We start from the raw sequence: 22,573 nt of genomic DNA on the forward strand, positions 1-22,573 counted from the left end.
ATAGAAGGGGAAGAAATGGAGGCAGTGAGAGATTTTACTTTTTGGGGCTCCATGATCACTGCAGATGGTGACAGCAGCCACAAAATTAAGACACCTGCTTCTTGGGAGAAAAGCAATGACAAACCTAGACAGCATCTTAAAAAGCAGAGACACCACCTGGTTAAAGCTATAGTTTTCCCAGTAGTGATGTATGGAAGTGAGAGCTGGACCATAAAGAGAGCTGATCGCCGAAGGATCGATGTTTTTGAATTATGGTGCTGAAGGAGACTCTTGAGAGTCCCATGGACTGCCAGATAAAACCTATCCATTCTGAAGGAAATCAGCCCGGAGTGCTCACTGGAAGGACAGATCCTGAAGCTGAGGCTCCAAGACTTTGGCCACTCATGAGAAGAGAAGATTCCCTGGAAAAGACCCTGATGTTGGGAGAGATGGAGGGCACAAGGAGAAGGGGACGACAGAGGATGAGATGGTTGGACAGTGTTCTTGAAGCTACGAACATGAGTTTGACCAAACTGTGGGAGGCAGTGGAAGACAGGAGTGCCTGGCGTGCTCTGGACCAGGGGGTCACGAAGAGTCGGACATGACTAAACGACTAAACAGCAACAACAAGGTACTACTGGAAGGAATCTTTTTAAAAAAATTCTTCTGTTTCGACTACGGCAGACAACACGGCTACCTACCTGTAACTTGGTATTTCATTAGCAGAGTTCTATTCTGAAACATTGGCTTTCACTAGACTATGCAACAAGGAAACTGTCTCGCTAACACACATGTATTTTGAAATGTTTGACTGCTCTTCCGTGCAAAACTGATTTATCTAAAAATTGTATTTAAAACATAATTTGGTTTTTTAATATGTGCTGGATGAGGTTGCATCTTCTTCCTTTCCCAGATTATAAGATAAACAAATACCTGCACATAGCTGCATAGTGGATTTAACATTTCCAGAATGTGTGTGTGTGTGGGGGGGGGGGGTTACGGGAAATTCTAGGGGATGGGAGAGCTGGGGGGAGAACACACAGCCCAAATACATCCCATCAGGAACCGGCCACTGCCTGGATATTTCAGAGACATAAAACTGAAATCCCTCCTAGGCAGATGAAGGTGAAGAAACACACATCCTGAAACAGTGACCTATTAACACTCTAGACACAGGCAGGAAAATCAATGCATCTTCTATACTGTTCTAATTTCTCTCTCGACCAAAGGCGTCTTGGACTTTGAAGACACTCGAACTCAGAACGCAAGGGAGAAGCGTGCTAAGAGAAAGGCATGCATGGCAAACCATGATCAACTCCCACCTGGAAAGCTATGTCCCCACTGTGGAAGGACGTGTGGGTCCAGAATTGGCCTCCACAGTCACTTACGGACTCATTGGTTTTTTGAAATAAAATTTTATTCATTTTTCTTTTTCATTCATTACATACATCTCAAAGTCTTAACCTTTACTATGTATTCCTTCTTTCCTCCCCTCCTAGGCTTTCCCAACTTCCGCTTCTGGTTTGTTACTCTTTTCACCCACCTTGCTACCTCCTAACAGAAAAAGAAAAAGTTATTAATAACATAACATCAAACCTAAATACATAAAAGTAAACACACCATATTTCTCTATCTTCTACACATTTTCTAATACTAACAGTGTGAATGTTTATTTAAATCCTGCCATCAAGTCTATCTTTGTTTCTGTAAATGGTTCCCATTGTTTTTCAAAGACTCTGTTGTCCTTTTCTCTTAGTCTGTCTGTCATTTTTGCCAGTTCTACATCATCGTCATCATCGTTTTTAATTTGTATACCGCCTTTCTATCTTACAATACTCAAGGCGGTTTACAAGCTGAAGAAACAAAAAATGTACATCTTATAACAATCTAATGCAATACAAAAATGTGATAATAAAACATAACTTTAAAATAGGTAACCTCCATCCAAAAAGTAACATTCAACAATCATTAGAATAGTATAAAATAATAGTATCAACATATAAAAGTTAAACAGAAATCCACTCAACAGTTACAATAATATCTAAACTGTAATCAAAAAGACAATGGCAAGCCACGGTACATAAAACAATACAATACACATTGAGAAGCAGAGAGTGGGGCAAGGCAGGTGGAAAGAGGCCTTGCCTGATGGAGTCTCTCCCCTCACAGTTCATCAACTTCTCTTGCCATTGTTCTTTACTTGGTATTTCTCCAGTCTTCCAATTTTGTGCAATCAACATTCTTGCTGCTGTAGTGGCATACATAAATAAAGTCCTCTTTTCTTTCCTTATGTCTTGGCCTAAAATGCCTAGTAAGAAGGCTTCTGTTGTTTTTTTTACAAAAGTTATTTTCAACATTTTCTTCAATTCATTATATATCATTTCCCAATAGGCTTTTACCTTTTTACAATCCCACCACATATGATAAAACGTACCTTCCATTTCACATCTCCAACACTCTTTCTTTTCATTTTTATACATTTTTGCCAGTTTAACCGGTGATAGATACAATCTATACATCATTTTCACATAATTCTCTCTCAATAGTATATAATCTGTAAATTTCAAATTTACTTTCCACAATTTTATCCAATCTTCAAATTGTTTGTTATGGCGGATTTAATCATTACCGATTTTACTTCTTCATCTTTGGTTTCCCACTCCAAAAGAATGTTATATGCCTTTTTAAATAATTTTGTATTTTCTTCTGTCACTTCCTGCTTGGAATTTGGAAACCTACTATGAGAAGCCTTTCTTATTGTCCTCTTTAGAGATATCCTTTAATTGTCTATGATGCAGCCAGCATCATAGATTTTATTTCGTCTTTTATTTCGTCATATTCTTTCAATTTTAACTTTCCCTCTTGTTCAACCAGCAATTCTCTATATGGCCACTCTCCCCCCCCCCCCAATGTTTTAATTGATAGTGCTTTAATAGGCGATAGCCACCAGGGTGTTTTTGGTTCTAATAAATCTTTATATTTCTCCCATACTTTAAACAATGATCTTCTTCTTAAACGGTTGTGGAATCCTTTGTGTACTTTTGTTTTTCCATACCAGAGGTAGGCATGCCATCCAAACCTATTATCATCTCCTTTCAAGTTTGTTATTTCCTCCCTCTCTAGCTTGATCCAATCTCGGATCCAAATTAGGGATGCAGCTTCATAATACAATTTTAAGTCTGGAAGTGAGAATCCGCCTCTTTCTTTCACATCTGTTAAAATTTTATTTCTTTATCCTTGGCTTTTTCCAATTCCTGACAAATCTTTGATATTTCTCTCTGCCATTATTTTAAGCATGCATCCCCTGCTATTACTGGAACAGTTTGGAAGAGAAATAACATCATTGGGAGTCCATTCATTTTTATAGTTGCAATTCTTCCCATCAAAGAGAGATTCATCCTGTTCCATGTTTCCAAATTTCTTTTAATTCCCTGCCAATTTTTTTCATAGTTGTCTTTAAAGATATTTATATTTTTTGATGTTATCCATACTCCTAAATATTTTCCTTTTTTATATGCCTCTATCCCTACCATCTCTGTTGTTTCTTTCTTTTACAGTTCTTTAATATTCCAGTTCTTTAATATTTTTTAATAACAATTTAGTTTTATTTTTGTTTAATTTGAATCCTGCCACTGGACCACTGGACCAAATTCTTTTATTATATTCATTACTTTTGGGAGAGAATTTTACAAAGTCATCTGCAAATGCTTTCAATTTGTGTTCATTTCTTTTTAATTTTTATTCCTACTACTTCTCTAGTCTTATCTTTCTTGTCAGGACTTCCAGTACCAGAACAAACAACAATGGTGACAAGGGGCATCCTTGTCTAGTTCCTTTTTGTATACTACATTTATCCGTTATCACCCGATTTACAATCATTTTTGCATTTTGATCTGAGTGAACAGCTTGCATTCCCCTATTAAAATTTACTCCAAATCCCATCTCCTCCATCACCCTCTTCATGAAGCTCCAAGAAACATTTCCAAGAAATGCTTTTCCCGCATCTCTAAACATTAATGCTGCTTTTTTCTCATTTCTCACTTCCAGGTACTCTATAATATTTAATACATTTCTAATATTATCTTTGATTTCTCTGCCTGGAAGGAATTCAGCTTGGTCATGATGAATAAATTCTTTTAGGATTTTTTTCATTCTATTTGCCAAAACAAATGCAAATAGTTTATCATTATTATTAAGTATTGAGATCAGCCTATAATTTTTAACTAATGTCACATTCAAATCTTGTTTTGGTATCAAAGTTATATAAGCCTCTTTCCATGTTTCTGGAACTTCCCGTTTTCAAAATCTCGTTCATTGTGTCATATCATCCAGTATTTCTTCATTCAGTCTCCACCGAAAGGTGGACTGAGTGTCTTTCTGTATTTCCATAGTTATAGAATTATGATCTGGCATTGTTCTTGGATCTATTTCAATATTTTTAATTTTTGGCTCCGATTCCTTAGAGACCCAAACAGCATGCAGTCAGGCGCTGCTTTCCTGAACATGAGAGGAAAAAGTGAACTGTTTTTCGAATGGATGCTTAATTCTCCAAATATCTATCATTTTTACATTTTCTATCATTTAAAAAAAAGTTTTGAGAAGGCCACCCTCTTTCGTGTCTTTCCTCCTAATCGTTCTTTCGCTAGTGATGGGACTCTAATTGTCTCTAAATCCTGAATTTTTATTTATTTATTTTCATTTGGTGCATATATCCCTACCAAAATTCTTTTTTCTCCCTCTAATTTCTACCATTAATTTTCTCCCTTTCTCATCCTTTTGAATTAATTGTGGTTCAAGTGCAGGTTTTATGTACAAAAAATTCCACGTTTTTTGGAAACATCTGATGCAACGAAATGGCTCCCTAGTCTCTCATTACTCAATATTTTCTCATGCTTTCTTGCAACGTGAGTCTCCTGTAGACAAATTATATCCAAATTCCGTTTTAAAACTTCATGCCACACCCTGTTTCTTTTTATATTATTGTAAAGGCCACTGACATTCCAAGTTAGTAATTTAAGATTTGCCATTATCTAATTCATTTTTAAAAGATTTGCTTTTTTGCCCTGCTCTTTCAGTCTTTTCCAGTTCATCTCTTTGCATCTCATAAGGGGTTCTAAAGTTTCTCCCCGAGCTTTGAAACTCTGGGTCTTTGCCATATTTCTCTAAGAATTCCTGTACCTGACTCTCTAAGATTAGTCTAAATCTCTTTCTCCTGTAGGTAAAGGAAACTCCCTCCAGGAATTCCCATTTGTAATTTATTTTCTGCTCCTCTTAAAATTGCTGTCAGGTTTTGATACTTCCTTCTCTTAACTCTCAATTTAAATGGAATTTCTTTAAAAATGTCAACTTTCTGTCCTTCACTCACCAGACCATCCTCAAAACTTTTTTGCATTACTGCATCTGCGTCCAGCGCCGAGGGCCTTCTGGCGGTTCCCTCATTGCGAGAAGCAAAGCTACAGGGAACCAGGCAGAGGGCCTTCTCGGTAGTGGCACCCGCCCTGTGGAACGCCCTCCCACCAGATGTCAAAGCGATAAACAACTACCTGACATTCAGAAGACATCTTAAGGCAGCCCTGTTCAGGGAAGTTTTTAATGTGTGACATTTTACTGTATTTTTGGTTTTTATGGAAGCCGCCCAGAGTGGCTGGGGAGGCCCAGCCAGATGGGCGGGGTATAAATAATAAATTATTATTATTATTATTATTATTATTATTATTATTATTATTATTATTATCTTTAATTTTCTTTGTTGTGAAAGTCAAGAGAATGTCTGATGGCTATCTTTTCTCTCTTGAAGCTTGGGTTCAAACTCTGTAAACATTCTCAATGCATTCTTCCATACCTTCCTGTGCCCCCATCCAATTCCCCAATATCCCGCCCATATAACTTGCAAGGCCTTGTTCCTTCTCCTTTTCTGGCAACCCTCTTATTCGAACCGTGTTTGTATTTAATTTTACAGTGGTACCTCAGGTTAAGTACTTAATTCGTTCTGGAGGTCCGTACTTAACCTGAAACTGTTCTTAACCTGAAGCACCACTTTAGCTAATGGGGCCTCCAGCTGCTGCTGTGCCACTGGAGCCCGATTTCTGTTCTCATCCTGAAGCAAAGTTCTTAACCTGAAGCACTATTTCTGTTGTTCCAGTTCATTCTGTCTGTCTGCCAGGCCCCCTACCACCCCCGCTAAAGCCAATTGATCTTCCTTTATTTCCTCTCTTAATTCCATTTTTTTCTAGTTTTACTACCTTGACATCCAAAGCATTTACTTTTTCATCCAGTCTGTCAAATTTCTGTGACAATACTTCCTTGGTGTTCCCTATATCTGATATTACTTCCATAAATTGTTTAATCATAGTCTGCTCCAACCCTTTCCTAAATTCTGCAAAATGTAAGGCCGTAAGTTCCACCGTTTCTGATTTTGGAGTTTTTTCTATAGCTCCCTGTGCTCAGACTCTCCTTCTTTCTGACACTCTGTTTTACTGGCTCTTGTTTAGATTTTTCTGCCATGTCAGTTCTCAAAACGAACTGTTCCCAAGCACTTCTGTCTTAAGGACACTTCAGCCCTCCTGTCTTTTCCTCACTCCTATCTTGTATACAAGAGTTCTCGCACCAATCCATTTCCCACACCCTTTTAAACCAAACTGTAACAACACTTTCAGGTTTACAGAAAATTACAAAAGTTCCACAATATCCAAAAAATAAAAAGAGAAGAGGGCAAGATCACCTTTATATACAATCTACGGAAGAAAAAATAAAAAAGCAGGCCACAACAGCAGTCTAATAGTTATCACTGTTCAAACTCGCTGTTATGTTGTCTCCTTGATGATGATTTAGCACTTGCCAAACCTCTAGTTATATTATAATCCACAAAATGTCTTGTAATCCAAAATAGCTCCACTGTGAGCCCAAAAACTTTCCAGGCGTATTTATAATCCAAATGATATTTGTAATCCAAATGATGTTTGTAATCCAATATCTGCTGCTTCTCTCAGTTTTTATTTCAATACAGGCCCTGTTCTTTAAAAAGGAATCCTTCTCCCCCCCCCCCTTCTCCTACTCCAGCTCTTACCAGGCACTTTCCCTCCCTGGGATTACCTCCCACTTATGGAAAAGTGTCCTTCTGCCAAGGTAAAAGGTCCTTTTTAGAATTATTATTTTTTAAAATCTTGGCAATTTTTCCAAGTCTTTCAGTACTTTCACTCATAAAATCTGCATTCCTATTCATAAGAACTGAGAGTACTCCAATCTCTTCCTGTATCTTCCTTTTAAGAAATCAAAGAACAAAGAGTAACAGTTTCTTCTTGTATCCAAAGTATATCGCGTTATTAAGTAGCAAAGTGCAGTTTCAAAAGTATCTGAAGCTTGACGTGTCTCCAAAGTTTTTTTCCCATTTACAAGTCTGTACCGCAATTCTTTTTATTTTGAAAACTCCATTGTTGTTGACAATAACTTTTTTCCTTTGAAAGTCTGCTGCTTTAGGTGGCGATTCATGGTTTCAGGATTCTGAGCCACGCTGGAGCCATGGGCAGGCTCAAATCGCTGTCTCTCTCTCTCTCTCACACACACACACACACACACACACACCCCACTCGCTGCCAATGTAGTGGCAGAGCTCCTGCAATCGCGGCAAGCCTCTTTACACCTGGCTGGTACCCTTGACACCCCACTGCCCGTGGGGACTTTTTTGGCGGGGTGCCTAACCCTGGCACTCCCCTCCATTGCTCCATTCCTGGCATGGTAATGGTCACCCCGGTAATGGTCATCTTTTAGACGGACGACTCACACCACGCTGCCATTTCACTTCGCAGGCAAACCAGAAACCCCACTCATGGACTCACTGTTAAAACCGTGTTTATGGAAGACAATCTTACTTGACTACGAGTGATCGCCAAAAAAGAATTTCTCTCTTGACTGCGCATTGAGGCTTATCATACAGTATATATTTTTCAACAGCCTTTGTTCATTAGAGCTGTGATCTGAGGGGCTATACTCTCATTGCAAACATACATCATTTACATACGTCAACAGAATACCAGCGAATGCATTTGTGTCTATGAAAAATATCAGATCAATTCACACCAGATTAACAAATCTTGGGGATGGGAGAAATATTAAAGCAACGCTATATACAAGTGATGAATACACAGGAAATAACGCATGGGAAAGAAAACAGAACATAGCTATGTAAATCTAACTCTGATCAGGAGAACAATCTGCAACACAGCCACTAAAAGGAATAAATATTCTAATGGAAGCAAATTCTAATTCTGAACACAATCATTGGTTTACTCTCTATAGGCGTTATTTCATATGATTAAATATCTTCCCACACTCCAACCTTTCTAGTTACAGATAGGTAGCCGTGTTGGTCTGCCATAGTCAAAACAAAAAAAAATTTTTTCCTTCCAGTAGCACCTTAAAGACCAACTAAGTTATTAACTTAGTTGGTCTTTAAGGTGCTACTGGAAGGAAAAAAAATTTTTTTTTGTTCCAACCTTTCTGTTTCCCTTGTACGAGTTCATTTCAGTTTAGTAAGGGAGTCCTTGTCACATAAGTTCTTTCTATAGGCCAAAAATTTCTAAGATTTCCTCCCTGTATGAGTTCTTTGGTGTCTAGTAAGGATATTACTACGACTGAAGCTTTTTCCACACTCCGAACATGTATACGGTTTCTCTCCTGTATGAGTTCTTTGATGCAACTTAAAGGCGCTATGGTGACTGAAGCTCCTTCCACACTCCGAACATGTATATGGTTTCTCTCCTGTATGAGTTCTTTCATGCGACTTAAGGGAGCTACTGTGACTGAAGCTCCTTCCACACTCCGAACATGTATACGGTTTCTCTCCTGTATGAGTTCTTTCATGCGACTTAAGGGAGCTACTGCACCTGAAGCTCCTTCCACACTCCGAACATGTATAAGGTTTCTCTCTTGTATGAGTTCGTTGATGCAACGTAAGGGAGCTACTGCACCTGAAGCTCCTTCCACACTCCGAACATGTATAAGGTTTCTCTCCTGTATGAGTTCGTTGATGCAACGTGAGTTGGCTACCGCGACAGAAGCTCTTTCCACACTCCAAACATTTAAACGGTTTCTCTCCTGTGTGCAATCTTTTATGCAAGGTAAGGCTGCCACTCTGGCTGAAGCTCTTTCCACACTCCAAACATGTATATCGTTTCTCCCCTATATGAATTCTTTCATGCGAGGAAAGGTGGTCGTTGCGACTGAAGCTCTTGCCACATTCCCAGCATTTATAAGGTTTGCTGCCTCTATGAGTTTGTTGATGTCTAGTAAGCATATTGCTGCGAGTGAAGCTCATTCCACACTCCAAACACGTATGCGGTTTCTCCCCTGTATGAGTTCTTTGATGCGACTTAAGTGCGCTACTTTGAGTGAAGCTCCTTCCACACTCTGAACATGTATACGGTTTCTCCCCTGTATGAGTTCGTTGATGCGACTTAAGGGTGGTACTTCTACTGAAGCTGTTTCCACACTCTAAACATGTATACGGTTTTTCTCCTGTATGAGATCTTTGATGCAAGGTAAGGGCACCACAGTGACTGAAGCTCTTTCCACACTCTGAACATGTATACGGTTTCTCCCCTGTATGAGTTCGTAGATGCAAGCTGAGGGAACTACTCTGACTGAAGCTCCTTTCACACTCGAAACATGTATACGGTTTTTCTCCTGTATGAGATCTTTGATGCGACTTAAGGTGGCCACTCTGACTGAAGCTCATTCCACACTCTGAACATGTATACGGTCTCTCCCCTGTATGAGATCTTTGATGCGACTTAAGGGTGCGACATTCACTGAAGCTCTTTCCACACTCTGAACATGTATACGGTTTCTCCCCTGTATGAGTTCGTAGATGCATGGTAAGGGCACTACTGTGACTGAAGCTCTTTCCACACTCCAAACATTTATAAGGTTTCTCCTCTGTATGAGTTTGCTGATGCGACGTAAGGCTGCTACTGTTACTGAAGCTCTTTCCACACTCCAAACATTCATGCTTTTTCTCCTCTCTGGTAATTTGGTTTTCACCACCCTGAGACATACAAGAGTCACCCTCCGGCTTCTGCTTTCGTCTCCCCTCTTGCCTGCTGCCTCCATCTTGAACCCTCAGATCCCTTTGCTCTTTGGATCCTTTCGGTGACACTTCGGATTGTTCCCCTTCTGCCAGCATCCCTTCAACATCTCCTGATGGAATAAAAAGGCAAACTGATGAAACGCTAAAGGAGCGTCTTCACCCCAATCATTCAGTCAGGAAACAGAGATCCAGGTCCCAGGGCCTTGTGGCAGTTCCCTCACTGTGAGAAGGGAAGTTATAGGGAACAAGGCAGAGGGCCTTCTTGGTAGTGGTGCCCACCCTGTGGAACGCCCTCCTGTGAGATGTCAGATAAATAACTATACAACCTTTAGAAGACATCTGAAGGCAGCCATGTAGAGGCAAGTTTTTAATGATTTATGCTTTATTGTGCTTTTATATTTGTTGGAAGCCAGCTAGAGTGGCTGGGGCAACCCAGTGAGATGTGTGGGGTACAAATAATGAAAGTATTAATATTAGTATTATTATTTATTGAGTTTATATACCTCCCTGTACCCAGAAGTCTCACCGTGGTTCTCAGAAAAGATCACAGAATAAAAACAACAATCCAATAACACCCCCTCCAAAAAAAGTCACATTTGAAAAAGGATATAGGATGTCAAACATATCAACCAAAAGCGTGTTTAAAAAGGAACCTTTTGCCTGACATTTAAAGGTGTATAATGAAGGTGCCAGGAGAACATTCCTGGGGAAATGCATTCCACAGATGGGGAGCCACTGCAGAGAAGGCCCTGTTCTCATGTTGCCACTCTCCGGATCTCTTGAGGAGGAGGCCCACGAAGGAGGGCCTCAGAATATGATCTCAGGGTTCGGGTAGGTTGTTTTTTTAAAAAAAAAAATATGTAGATAACCAGGAACCAAACTCAAACAGCGAAACCCCCCAGGCGGCCAATACATTGGGTGTACATAAACAATAAAAACATATTCAAATCAACCATATGTACAATTCTATATATATTAAAACTCCACACTCCATAAGATTTTAACATTTAATCACCCCATATTGTTCAAACCTACCCAAATAATTCACTATCTTCTAAAACCAGTCCTCCTCTTTCTCACTGACCTTAAACCCTTTCATTTTACGTACCTTCACAGTGAGGTATTCTAAAAAGATAATATTATTCAATTTTTCCCTCCATTTGTTCACCCCTGGCTCTTCTCCATTTTTCCAATTATTCACTCTAACCTGTCTAGCTGCAATTACCATCAATTTTACCCATTTACATTCCTCTTTTGTTTTTAACCCGGTGCTACCCAAGTTAATGAGGACGCAGGTGGCGCTGTGGGTTAAAGCCTCAGCGCCTAGGGCTTGCCGATCGAAAGGTCGGCGGTTCGAATCCCTGCGGCGGGGTGCGCTCCCGCTGCTCGGTCCCAGCGCCTGCCAACCTAGCAGTTCGAAAGCACCTCCGGGTGCAAGTAGATAAATAGGGACCGCTTACCAGCGGGAAGGTAAACGGCGTTTCCGTGTGCGGCTCTGGCTCTGGCCAGAGCAGCGATGTCACGCTGGCCACGTGACCCGGAAGTGTCTCCGGACAGCGCTGGCCCCTGGCCTCTTAAGTGAGATGGGCGCACAACCCCAGAGTCTGTCAAGACTGGCCCGTACGGGCAGGGGTACCTTTACCTTTTTTACCCAAGTTAATAAGAACCATTAATTTAGATATTTCCACACTTCTACCCACAATTCCCCCTTCATGGATCACTCCCTTGCCGTGGCGAAGGGGCTTGAAGAACTCAGAGAAGCTATGAACTACGCCGAGTAGGGCACAGAAGATGAACAGGTCATAGTGGAGAGTTTTGACCAAACGTGATCCACCTGGAGGAGGAACCGGCAAGCCACTCCAGTATACTTGCCAAGAAAACTCCATGGACAAAGACAACAGGCATATAAAAGTTATGACACTGGAAGATGAGCCCCTCAGGTCGGAAGGCGTCCAACATGCTACTGGGGAAGAGCGGAGGGCAAGTACAAGTAGATCCAGAGCTGATGAAGCGGCTGGGCCAAAGCCGAAAGGACGCTCAGTTGCGGATATGCTCGAAAGGAAAGTCCAATGCTGTAAAGAAAAATATTGCATAGGAACCTGGAATGTAAGAACCATGAACCTGGGTAAGTTGGATGTGGTCCAAAATGAGATGGCAAGAATAAATATTGACATCCTGGGCATCAGTGAACTAAAATGGACGGGAATGGGCGAATTCAGCTCGGGTGACTATCATATCTACTACTGTGGGCAAGAAACCCATAAAAGAAATGGAGTGGCCCTCATAGTCAACAAAAGAGTGGCAAAAGCTGTACTGGGATGCAATCTCAAAAATGATAGAATGATCTCGATACGAATCCAAGGCAGACCTTTTAACATCACAGTAATCCAAGTTTATGCACCAACTACTGGTGCTGAAGAAACTGAAATTGACCAATTCTATGAAGACTTACAACACCTTATAGAAGTGACACCAAAGAAGGATGTTCTTCTCATTATAGGGGATTGGAATGCTAAAGTAGGGAGTCAAGAGATAAAAGGAACAACTGGCAAGTTTAGCCTTGGAGATCAAAACGAAGCAGGGCAAAGGCTAATAGAGTTCTGTCAAGAGAACAAGCTGGTCATCACAAACACGCTTTTCCAACAACACAAGAGATGACTCTACACATGGACATCACCAGATGGGCAGCATCGAAATCAGATTGATTATATTCTCTGCAGCCAAAGATGGAGAAGCTCTATACAGTCAGCAAAAACAAGACCTGGAGCTGACTGTGGCTTAGATCATCAGCTTCTTATAGCAAAATTCAAGCTTAAACTGAAGAAAATAGGAAAAACCACTGGGCCGGTAAGATACAATCTAAGTCAAATCCCTTATGAATACACAGTGGAAGTGAGGAACAGGTTTAAGGATTTAGATTTGGTGGACAGAGTGCCTGAAGAACTATGGATGGAGGCTCGTAACATTGTACAGGAGGCAGCAACGAAAACCATCCCAATGAAAAGGAAATGCAAGAAAGCAAAGTGGCTGTCCAACGAGGCCTTACAAATAGCGGAGGAGAGAAGGCAAGCAAAATGCGAGGGAGATAGTGAAAGATACAGGAAATTGAATGCAGATTTCCAAAGAATAGCAAGGAGAAACAAAAAGGCCTTCTTAAACGAGCAATGCAAACAAATAGAGGAAAACAACAGAATGGGAAGAACCAGAGATCTGTTCAAGAAAATTGGAGATATGAAAGGAACATTTCGTACAAAGATTACCATAATAAAGGACAAAAGTGGTAAGGACCAAGCAGAAGCAGAAGACATCAAGAAGAGGTGGCAAGAATACACAGAGGAATTATACCAGAAAGATATGGATGACTCGTATACCCCAGGTAGTGTGGTTGTTGACCTTGAGCCAGACATCCTGGAAAGTGAAGGCAAATGGGCCTTAGAAAGCACTGCAAATAACAAGGCCAGTGGAAGTGATGGTATTCCAGCTGAACTATTTAAAATTTTAAAAGATGATGCTGTTAAGGTGCTACACTCAATATGCCAGCAAATTTGGAAAACTCAGCAGTGGCCAGAAGATTGGAGAAGATCAGTCTACATCCCAATCCCAAAGAAGGGCAGTGCCAAAGAATGCTCCAACTACCGCACAATTGCACTCATTTCACACGCTAGCAAGGTTATGCTTAAAATTCTACAAGGCAGGCTCAAGCGGTATGTGGACCGAGAACTCCCAGAAGTGCAAGCTGGATTTCGAAGGGGCAGAGGAACCAGAGACCAAATTGCAAACATGCGCTGGATTATGGAGAAAGCTAGAGAGTTCCAGAAAAACATCTACAACATCTTCATTGACTATGCAAAAGCCTTTGACTGTGTCGACCACAGCAAACTATGGCAAGTTCTTAAAGAAATGGGAGTGCCTGACCACCTCATCTGTCTCCTGAGAAATCTCTGTGTGGGACAAGAAGCTACAGTTAGAACTGGATATGGAACAACTGATTGGTTCAAAATTGGGAAAGGAGTACGACAAGGCTGTATTTTGTCTCCCTGCTTATTTAATTTATATGCAGAATACATCATGCGAAAGGCTGGGCTGGATAAATCCCAAGCTGAAATTAAGATTGCCGGAAGAAATATCAACCTCAGATATGCAGATGACACAACCTTGATGGCAGAAAGTGAGGAGGAATTAAAAGAACCTTTTAATGAGGGTGAAAGAGGAGAGTGCAAAATATGGTCTGAAGCTAAACATCAAAAAAACGAAGATCATGGCCACTGGGCCCATCACCTCCTGGCAAATAGAAGGGGAAGAAATGGAGGCAGTGAGAGATTTTACTTTCTTGGGCTCCATGATCACTGCAGATGGTGACAGCAGCCACGAAATTAAAAGACGCCTGCTTCTTGGGAGAAGGGCAATGACAGGCCTAGACAGCATCTTGAGAAGTAGAGACATCACCTTGCCAACAAAGGTCCGTATAGTTAAAGCCATGGTTTTTCCAGTAATGATGTATGGAAGTGAGAGCTGGACCATAAAGAAGGCTGATCGTCAAAGAATTGATGCTTTTGAGAATTATGGTGCTGGAGAAGTCTCTTGAGAGTCCCATGGACTGCAAGATCAAACGCATCCATTCTTAAGGAAATCAGCCCTGATTGCTCACTGGAAGGACAGATCGTGAAGCTGAGGCTCCAGTACTTTGGCCACCTCATGAGAAGAGAAGACTCCCTGGAGAAGACACTGATGCTGGGAAAGATGGAGGGCACAAGGAGAAGGGGGCGACAGAGGACGAGATGGTTGGATAGTGTTTTCGAGGTTACCAGCATGAGTTTGACCAAACTGCGGGAGGTAGTGGAGGACAGAGGTGCCTGGCGTGCTCTGGTCCATGGGGTCACGAAGAGTCGGACACGACTAAACGACTAAACAACAACAACACCCACAATTCCCAATATTTCTATACCAATCTGTTTCCAAAACTAATGGAGAATCCCACCACATATGACTGTACGTTCCCATCATTCCACATTTCCTCCAGCAATTCTTACTTCCACATTTTGTGATATGATACAACCTTACTGGTGTGTAATACCATTTTTGTACCAGCTTCAACCCCTGTTCCTGGATTATCCTAGAGGTCGCAACAAAGAGTGATTGCTGAAAAATTCTTTCCCAATCTTCATCTAAAATCTGTTCCTGGATATCTAACCTCCAATATTCTTTCAAACTTTCCTCTGGTGATTTCCCCATATTTAATAACACATTTGGCCCTATCTAACCTATATTCTTTCACTAATTCTTTGAAGGGTGTAATAATTCTTTTACCACATTCTTTAACTTCTTCTTACTTCAACCGGGAGGAAAGTTGCTTTTTCTGTAACCAATTAATTTTGTTCCAAATTCCACTTTCCTCTTCCATCGTTCCTTCTATTTCCCAACTTTTCTCTATATCCTGAATTGAGATCTCCTTTAATTTATCCCCTACCTCTTTTGGGATGAGCTCCCGTAACGGGCCCATTTTATCATAATACCACATTTTGGTAAGGGGAGAAAGATCAGGAAAAAGCTTCCTTCTCCACTTCTCCCATACCCAAATGGACCCCGTAAATGTTGATATTTTTCCTACTCCCTTTTTCCTTTCCCTCCTATCAAATATTCTTATTTTCCCTCAAACCGAATCATAAGATGTCTCAACTGGCAAGCTTCATAATATAAAACCAAATTGGGAATCCCCCATCGTCCACCTTGGGCTCTATGATACCTATATCTGCCGGCCGTCCTTGGTTTCTTGAATGCAAAAACAAACCTATCGATTTTCCCTTGCCACCCCTTCAAAATCCATTCCGGTATGTGCCAGGGTAATACATAAAAAAGACAGGTTAATCTGGTTAACAAAATCATTTTAACTAAAGCAATTCTTGTACTAATTGATTCCTTCCTTTTCTCCCATATTCTCAACTTCGACTGAATACCGCTCCAAATTTCTTTATAATTATATTCAAATATTTTCTCCACATTTTTAGATATCCTTACTCCTAAATACTTTACTATCTTATTTGCTATAGGAATACAGTGGTACCTCGGGTTAAGTACTTACCGTATTTTTTGCACCATAGGGCGCACCGGGCCATAGGGCGCACCTAGTTTTGGGAGGCGGAAAACAAGAAAAAATTATTCTGAACCCCAGAAGCCAGAACAGCAAGAGGGATCTGGCTTCTGGGATACCGTGTGGCTGTTCTGGCTTCTGGGGTAACCGCGCCAAACCTCTTCAGGGCAGCGGGATGAAGGCTCCCCCTGCCCAAAGAGGCTGCGCAGGGCTAAGGCAGAAGCCAGGACAGACGCGTCGCTGAAGGGGCAGTGCCCTTCAGCGAAGCTGGAGAAGGAACAGAAGGAGACCCTTCTGTTCCTCCTCGGGCTTCCAGGACAGGCGCGTCGCCGCGAAGCCAAGGAGCCTGCATTCGCTCCATAGGACGCACATACATTTCCCCTTCATTTTTGGAGGGGAAAAAGTGCGTCCTATAGAGCGAAAAATACAGTAATTCGTTCCGGAGGTCCGTTCTTAACCTGAAACTGTTCTTAACCTGAAGCACCACTTTAGCTAATGGGGCCTCCTGCTGCTGCTGCCGGAGCACAATTTCTGTTCTCATCCTGAAGCAAAGTTCTTAACCTGAGGTACTATTTCTGGGTTAGCGGAGTCTGTAACCTGAAGCGTATGTAACCTGAAGTGTATTTAACCCGATGTACCACTGTGCCCAATAATTCAGAGGCTTCTAATTGAGTTTTATGTTCCACATTAAACACATCATTGGTGATTTAGAAAAACTAACTTTTAACCCTGATACTTTTGAAAATCCTTGCAAAATTCTTTTTAATGGCCCCATTGGGGTCTCTAGGTCCTTGACCATCATCATCATATCATCTGCATACATTGTCATTAACTCCCCCTCTGCTCTCCTTTCCCCCGGGATTTCAAATCCTTTAATCTCATTATTCTTTTTGAGTTTAATTGCTAATGGTTCCAATGCTAAGATAAAGAGCAAGGGAAAAAGTGGACACCCTTGTTTTGTACCACTTAGCACCTGGGCGTACCCCCCTGCCCACCCACTAATTCCTACCATTGCTTTGGACTCTGTATATATTGCTTCTATCACATTTTGAAATTTCACTTCAAATTTATGTTTTTGCAGTATCTTTTTCAAATAATCCCAATCCACCGAATCAAATGCTTTATATATATCCAATGGCATGACAGTAAGAGGCAGGTCCTCATTTTTCACTAAATACACCATACCCATCACCTTCCTAACTGCCTCCACCAAATACTTCTGAGGCATAAGCCCAAATTGCTCTTTCCACACCAATTGTACAATATAGTTTCTATAACACATATTAGTAATCGATATTGGCCTATAAGAGTCCGGCAGAGTTTGATCTTTCCCTGGATTGGGAATTAATACCAACCTTGGCTCCAACCAGAAGGTGGTGTTGAAGCTCCATTCAAAATTCCTTGGTACAGTACAGTCATAGGTGGCACCAATATATCCTTAAAATGCCTATAATACACCACACTGTACCCATCCAATCCTGGTGCCGATTGCACATTCATAGAGTCGATTGCTAATCTAACTTCCTCCTCTGTTATATCCTTATCCAATTCCCTTCTATTTTCTCCTTGTAATTCTGGGAGCTCCAATCCTTCACAAAATTGATCCACCTCTTCGTCCTTAATTCCTTTATTTGCATACAATCGATTATAAAATCCTAAAAAGGTCTCCAATATCTTATTAGGGTCTGTTTCCAATCCCCCTTTATCATCTCTAATAGCTCTAATATTTTTCCTTTCCTGATAATTCCTAATTTTATTTGCTAATATTTTCCTCCTTTCCCTTCAAATTCATAATATTTGTGTCTACTATACCAGAACTTTAAAGTGGTCCTATTTATATCCAAAACTTTCAACTCTTTTCTCTTTTGATCTATTTTTTCCCTATCCTTCTTTTGCTTAGACATCCTAAATTTCTCCTCCAATAACCTAACTACTTCTTCTACCTCCTTAATCCTTCTATCTTTCCCTTTTTTTAACATTGACAAACTCTGAATACATTCTCCCCAAATGACTGCCTTCACTGCTTCCCATTTTGTTGCTAATGGGATTTCTGGGTCTAGAGTCTCCTCAAAATACCTTTCTACCGCAATTTATATTTTAACTTACTCTGCTCATCACCTACCAACCAAGGGTAAGACTTATTAATGTGACCTATTTGAAGGAAAGAAGATATGGGGGCAGGGGCAGTGATCTTAATCATTCCAATATCCATTCCCTTCACCCATTTCCTAGCCTCTTGTGATATTAAAATACCATCCAGTCTTGAGAATCTTCCATGTGGGCTAGCATAAAATGAATATGAGTAATCCTTGGGGAACAACTCCATCCATAGTTCCAATAATCCAAACCTCCCACATAATTTTTTAAACTTCATACCCTTTTCCTTTTTGGAACTATTTCCCCCTTGTAGATTAACATTAAACCTTCCATTCTTATCTCTTAACACCTTATTCTCCACAAAGTCAACATTGGATTTAATTACTATTCCCACCCCTCTACTTTTCAAAGTTCCAGAAGCCATAATTTTTTTCCCTTTTACAAAGCCAAGGAAATTAACCTCCCTCTTCCCACCCCCACAATATGTTTCTTGCAAAAAAACAACATCATCAAATGTACTTCCCAGTCCTCACTCGCTTCACCTGATTAACCAAACCTCTAACATCAAGAGCTGTACACACAATATTCACATTCTTTATCACGTCTTTCCCAACCGTCTCACTTCCCCTTTTCCCTCCTTTTGTACCATACCTGCCTGGAGGTAAACCCAAACCCAACCACCATCCCAACTAACCCTACTGTGAGAGCCCTACCCTTTCACCCCCACAAAAAAGTCCAGGAAAAAGAAACAAGAGAATAACTGTGTGCCGCCAAACTGTGTTCATACACAAAACTTAGGTTCATAAGGAAAGAAGTATTGTGGTCCTGAGCCATTTAAGGCTTTATGGGTCAAAATTTGCACTTTGAATTGGACCCAGTAACTAACTGGCAGCCACTGCAGTCAGACCAGGATGGGTGTAATATCCTCAAACCACCTTGCTCCAGTGAGCAACCTGGCCAGTAAATTCTGCACTCGATGAATTTTCCAAATTGTCTTCAGAGCCAGCCCTACGTATAACGCATATCTATATCTAACCTTGAAGTTCCCAGAGCATAGACAACGGTAGATAGGCTATCTCTGTAAAGATAGAAGCTTAGCTGGGCCACCAGCCAAAGCTGATGGAAGGCACTACAGGCCACCTGAGCCTCGAGCAACAGCAAAGGATCCAGGATTACCCCCAAGCTACGAACCTGCTCCTCCAGAGGAAGTGTAACCCCATCAAGAGCAGGCGACCTTCCAGCCATCTGCTCTAGGGAACCACCCACTAACTGAGCCTTATCTGGAGTGAGCTTCAATTTGTTGGCTCTCATCCAGTCCATTACCCAGGCAAGACACTGGTCCAGCACTTCCACTGCCTCATCTTCGGATAGAAAGGAGAAATAGAGCTGAGTGTCATCAGCATACTGCTGGCAACGTACTCCAAACCTCTGGATAACCCCTCCCAGCGATTTCATGTAGATGTTAAAGAACATGGGGGATTGGATTGGGCCCTGCGGAACCCCACGTTGAAGCTTCCATGGGGCTGAAATGCATTCCCCAAGTAACACCCTTTGGAAATGACCATCCAAGTAGGACTGGAACCACCGCAAAACAGTGCCACCCACCCCCAGTTCAGAGAGTCGCTCCAGAAGGATACCATGGTTGATGGTATCAAAAGCCGCTGAGAGGTGGAGAACAATGAACAGGGACACATTTCCCTTGTCTCTCTCTCAACAGAGGTCATCATAGAGGGCCACCAAAGCAGTTTCTGTGCCAAAACTAGGCCAAAACCCTGATTGAAATGGATCCAGAAAATGAGTTTCTTCCAAAAGCACCTGGATCTGCTCTGCGACCACTCGCTCCAGAACCTTGCCCAGGAAAGGGAGATCAACAACTGGCTGGTAGTTAGGCTTTCTGAATCCAGGGAAGAAGAAGAAGAAGAAGAAGAAGAAGAAGAAGAGGAGGAGGAGGAGGAGGAGGAGGAGGAGGAGGAGGAGGAGGAGTTTGGATTTGATATCCCGCCTTTCACTCCCTTTAAGGAGTCTCAAAGCGGCTAACATTCTCCTTTCCCTTTGGTAAGGAGTGGTTTTACCACTGCCTCCTTCAAACACGCAGGGACAACCCCCTCTTGTAAAGAGGCATTGATCATCTCCTTGGTCCTGCCAACTGTTCCCTCCCTGCTGGTATTTATCAGCCAAGAGGGGAAAGGGTCTAGAGTGCAAATGGTCTCTCTGACTGATCCAAGCACCTTGTCCATATCCTTGAGCGTTACCAACTGAAAAAACTCATCCAACACAACAGGACTAGACTGTGCTCTGGACGCCCCATGAGATTCATCTGCTGTAACAGCAGAGTCCAGATCTTGGTGGATGCAAGCAATTTTATCTCCTTCTGTTTCCTCGATAAAGTTTATTATAGAAAGTATATATACAATCAATATACCATTCATAAAATAAAAGATTCCAACATAAAATAAAGATATATAAAATAAAAATTCCAACACCGTGACTTCCCTCTGCCTCAACTCAACATCTTTCAATATTCTATACTCTTATTTACATTGTGTTTTTGATAGTATTCAACATTCACCTATTATTAATTTGTCATAATCTGATTCAACTTTACATACTTTTAACCATTATATCCTTTACTTCCTCATCTTTCAGATCCCATTCCAATAACAGTTTTAGATAATAATTTTTTGTCATTTCGTAATAATGCTTTTTGTAGTTTGGATTCATCTTTCCCAAAGCTAATTTTGTTTATCTGAATTAAAAACGTTGTTCCATTGGTGATATGGAAGCCAATCGGTGAGGTAGTGCCTTATCTCTCTAAATGTTTTGAATCTCAGATGTCCTTGTCTTCTTTTAATAGTTGACTATAGCTTGCCCAATTTCCCTCCATATTTATTTTTTTGACTGCAAAAGTCTCTACTGGGGACAGCCACCATGGCGTTTGGGGTTCTAATAGTGGTTGGTATTTTGTCCACACTTTATAAAGAGCATTTCTGACTATATGATTAGTGAACCCTGTGTGGACTTTGACTTTATGCCATCCGTACCTGTTGTTGCAACTCTCCAAATCAAGTATATGTTTTCTCTAATAAGATCCAATCCTTTATCCAACATAGGCACGAGGCTTTGAAATACGTTCTTAAATCGGGAAGTGCGAAACCCGCCCCTTTCTTTTTTTGTCAGTCAGTAATTTGTATTTTATGCGGGGTTTCTTACCCTGCCATATGAACCTGGTCAGGTCTCTCCTGCAATCGACGTAGCATTGTGGCAAGCAATTTTAACAACAACATGCTTTGCAAAGAAGTCAAAGCGAGCTACCATTGGTTCTACCACCTCCTTTGGGCCAGCCTGTAAAAGGCCCCGTACAACCCGGAAAAGTTCTGCCAGACGACATGTTGAGGATGCAATGGAGGCAGAAAACTATGCCTTCTTTGCTGCCTTCACTGCCACTAGGTAGGTTTGATAATGACCCCTTACCAGTGTTTGGTTGCATTAATTAGGATCTTTCATCCACTTGCGTTCAGCCTCCCAGCTTGGAGTGTACCAGGGGGCCAATTGGACTCCACAAAGTGGGAGAGGACGCTCAGGAATATTCGTATTACTAGTAGTATTATCATTATTAGCCTGTCTGTATAAGGCCTCAGCCACACTTTTAAAGTGGACTTGAAATTGCTTGCTTCTCCTTTTTTTAAAAACCTCTTCTGCCCCGAACTGCTCTTGCAGAAACTGCTTACTTAATTGAAACAAAAATATATAAAATGTGTGTGTTGGGGGGGGGTATTGGCTTGTTTTTGTTTATGTTTTGATAATGTACTTTGAGTTCTTATATTGTAATTTTATACTGTGAACGGCCCTGAGGCCTGTGGGTATTGGGAGGTATATAAATTTAATAAGTAATAGTAAAATCAGGCCGGATAAAAATGATTGCAAGTTTCAGGGGGAGCCCCAGCAGAAGGTTTTTCAATGCTTAAGGGTTTGCCTTGACCCCAAGCCCTATGGGGAGCCCAAGGAAGGTCCCCCACCTGCCAGAGTTGGCCTGCTGGGAGGAGAAAGATCTGCCCCTCCATTGGGAAAAGATGTCCTACTCCCATACAAAGGGGGAAACACCTATAAACGAATCATTTCAGCTGAATTATATACAGAATGCATTAATTATGGCAAATGTAAATATTATGGGAAATACCCTTTGCAAAAGCGTGGGCATTAGGAGAAATCTACACCAAAATGCTGACCAACTTTCAAGAGGTTGAAATAATTTAAAATTAAATTATTTAAAATGAACACTATTTAAAAATAATAACATGTGGAAATCTGGACAAATTGATGACTAG

The 22,573-nt window shown here is 41.2% G+C and overlaps 2 protein-coding genes across 5 annotated transcripts in view; one reads left to right on the forward strand and one right to left on the reverse strand.

Annotated features, from left to right (window-relative positions):
• Window positions 1-22,573, forward strand: part of LOC307208764 (uncharacterized protein) — a 138,370-nt gene that overhangs the window by 14,446 nt on the left and 101,351 nt on the right. The window lies entirely within an intron of this gene.
• On the reverse strand, window positions 1,675-10,170 carry LOC307208617 (uncharacterized protein). The gene is made up of 2 exons (XM_079963409.1): window positions 8,472-10,170; window positions 1,675-8,314 (listed from the first exon to the last, which is right to left on the reverse strand). The coding sequence occupies exon 1, from the start codon at window positions 10,157-10,159 to the stop codon at window positions 8,555-8,557; it is 1,605 nt and encodes a 534-aa protein (XP_079819535.1). The 5' UTR covers window positions 10,160-10,170; the 3' UTR covers window positions 1,675-8,314; window positions 8,472-8,554.

The sequence above is a fragment of the Podarcis cretensis genome (assembly GCF_951804945.1).
Source record: "Podarcis cretensis genome assembly, chromosome: 2".
Classification (NCBI taxonomy): Eukaryota; Metazoa; Chordata; class Lepidosauria; order Squamata; family Lacertidae; genus Podarcis; species Podarcis cretensis.

Excerpts from the sequence above, each read along its gene's own strand:
- LOC307208617 (XM_079963409.1), bottom strand. The coding sequence starts at position 10,159 with ATGCTGGCAGAAGGGGAACAATCCGAAGTGTCACCGAAAGGATCCAAA.